A 3,097-nucleotide genomic window follows, 5' to 3' on the forward strand; every position below is an offset into this window, starting at 1 on the left:
CTAATGAAAGGCATTCCATTAGTCCGATTGAACTACTTGTTTTATATGTGACAACAATAATTAACGAAGGAAGGTCATTTTGCGGATGATACTACCATTAAAACTTCATCTAATTTAGTTTAATGTATGCCGGGTGGGAGGGTTAATGGCCACGGTGGCCTGAAAGTGGTTAAGTTTTCTGAGACGGGTCAATGGCATCATTTTTTGACAATTAGGCCTATGGTCTTAAAGAGCCAAGGACTCTCGAAAGTACTGAATGGGGTGTCAGAAATATCTATCTCGAGGAAGATTCGATATTTTAGTTTAATATTCCTTTGCAGACAATCCAAATTGATTGCGTCAGCAGATCATAAGAAAAAATACAAATTCATCGTAAAGCTTACCTATAATTTTAATCTCTAAGCTTGATAATTTATATCGATTTCGTATAGATTATCGAAAACTGAATAGCCAATATTGAATGTTAAATCTGACCCACTTTCGAAATATTGATGACCATGTCTCTTCTTTAGATGGAAGTAAATTCTTAACTTGTTTAGATCTTAAAATTGGGTTTTGGCAAGTAACAAAAATGGACACTATAGTTACTTAGGCTTATTTGAATTAAACATAGGTTACTGCCATTTGGATTATTCGGTAGTCCTGTAGTTTTTAAAGGGACACTGAGTAAAATCATAAGTAGCCTTTAAACGAAATATTTGAAGGGTAACTATTAATTTAAGGATGGGATTCCGACTCCAATAAATAGTCTGATAAAAACTCTTATTGGTGATGATTAATTATTTGTGTTTTGAATTTCATTACTTCAAATAAGGACCATACCCCATTGTCCGATATATTCACTTTCCCCTCCTCTAGAACAATCTGGCCTCGGGGCTGACCTAATGGAGTTTTCTGCACCAAGCTGGGGTAATATTGGCTGACAAAGCGAAGCAGTGTGCAAAGAGGGAGAAGAAAATTTTAGAGATTGGTGTTTCAGACTAGGTGAATGACAGATTGAGAGGAAGTTTTCAAAAGAAATTGATGATGTAATTAAGGTGATTGCTCTGTAGGGATTGAAACAAGAAAATTACAACTCAAAACAATCTCCGTTTTGTCTTTTCCTCTTTCTTCTTAATTTTCAAAGGAAATGTCAAATCTAATGGAAAGGTTTGAAGCAGACAAACATTCTTTTAATCTTTTTCAAGAGCTTCATTAACATGCAGGCTTCGTTTTGTCTTCAACTATAGGTGAGGCATTCGGTAATCCTCGGCAGTTTCCATAAAGCCAAATAGTGTAACTTTCATGGTAGACCGGTTGGTCTGTGTGAAGTAGTGGCAAATATAGTATATCAATCGACCATTCTCGCTACGCTACGATTGATGGCAAATGAGAGTCCATTGGATACTGAATAAGCAGGCAACCAAGATTTACCTCCCTTTCATTAGAATATCATTAGAGTTTTTAAGGTCGAGTAAAAATGAAAATGCTCCGGTTAAGGCTCCAGAAAAATCTCCAGGAGTGTACAATTTGGGAAATTCGATCCACTTTTAAACTAGTACAGTTTATTTTAGCACACGGGATTTTTTCTCTAGAACATGCCTGAAATATCGAAGTCTTTGTCGGTGAGAGTTTATAATTCCCAAATCCCATTGATAATGGAGAGGTGCGGACGTAGCAGGTCTTGGACCTTGACATCCGCCCTAATACCCAAATAAACTCTTCCAGCTTGTTCCTTGTCCTCACCTTGTTTATACCCAAGATGAATTTCGGATGTAAGCCATCATATTTTAGAATTTTAGTTTCAGAGTAAATATAAATATAATTTTTAAAATAATATGAAAAATATTCATTCAATTAGTTTGTTATAGAAATACAAGGACAACTGACCCTCTAGGCTCTCAAACCGCGTCCGGTGGTCAGACCATGTTTAAGTTTGAGAAACAAACTTACCAATTTGTGTTCATGGTATTCTGGAAGCAAATCTTTTGGTTTGTCTCTTCTGATTGTGTATTTCCTGGAGTGTTTCCTAGCAACGGTACCTTTCCTTATAAACATAGACATCGTTATCTTTGCTTTCACAAGGTTCTATTAATTACTATAATTTTAGCACCAATCTTGTCCTCGGAAAATTCTTAGCATGAATTTCCGTAAATTAAACTGTTAGAAAGTTCAGGTCACTGAAATAAACCAAACGACACAAATGATGATATTTTTCGAGCTGTTTTGTAATTCGCTTAATGGTAACTACCTGTAACTAAAATCAAAATTTAGAGTTTCAGATTAACGATTTAATTTCTCACAAAAAAACAGAAGTTGATCACTTTCAGATTTTGCGTAAGTTGCAATATAAAAAAAAAAGGGTAAAAATCACCAGCTGAAGTCTAAGACTGTGTCCTTTAGCACAACGAAGAGCACAGATTGATTACATTTGACAGAATACATAGAAGATATTGAAATCTGCATCTTCACAATGTCAAGCTATTACGAAATAAATTCTTATAACTTGACTGCGATAGTCACCTTTCTTGAATCATGGAATGCAGGGATTGTACGACTACGAACATAGCCGACCAGAGTCCTCTGCTGCTTTCACACAAAACGTTAACTGCCTTCTGACCTTCTGGTTTGTTCTAAACCAAAACTGCCGAAAGATATCGTAAGCACAGTTCTGACTTTGCAAAAACCATTATCGATTCCGCAGAACTCTGATCATATATGACAAACAGCACATCTTGAGTAAAAATCCGTTTGAATACAAAGTTGTCCAACGTATGGCAAAATCGAACGTCACAGTTGTATGGTCGTTGACTTCTCCAAAATGAAGTACCATCAGGTGTTTAGTTTAGAGTAAGTTAGTCGCCTGTGGTCTTATGGCTCGTTCTAGTCTAAACCAAAACTGCCGAGTAGATATCGTTTGCTCAGTTCTCACTTCGCATTTTTACAAAACTTTGATGAAATTTGACAAATCACAAGTCTTAAAGTTAACCGCCTTTGGTCTAATGGTTTGATCCAGACGAAACCAAAACTGTCGAGTTGAAATTAAGAGACAGACCTACTAACTATGCATGGACTCTGTCGTATTTAAGCGGTTGGGTATTTGTCGCAGGTAATTGAA

General features: G+C 36.1%; 1 protein-coding gene across 1 annotated transcript in view; it reads left to right on the plus strand.

The window, feature by feature from the left end:
* Positions 1-2,800: 2,800 nt before the first annotated feature.
* LOTGIDRAFT_165058 (hypothetical protein) overlaps positions 2,801-3,097 on the plus strand; it is a gene marked incomplete at both ends in the record, with an annotated part of 9,438 nt that continues 9,141 nt past the window's right edge. Inside the window, one exon of the mRNA XM_009061576.1 lies at positions 2,801-2,829. Coding sequence (XP_009059824.1) covers positions 2,801-2,829 — 29 coding nt within the window. The remainder of the gene's footprint in view (positions 2,830-3,097) is intronic.

Source organism: Lottia gigantea, assembly GCF_000327385.1.
Source record: "Lottia gigantea unplaced genomic scaffold LOTGIsca_49, whole genome shotgun sequence".
In the NCBI taxonomy this organism is placed as follows: Eukaryota; Metazoa; Mollusca; class Gastropoda; family Lottiidae; genus Lottia; species Lottia gigantea.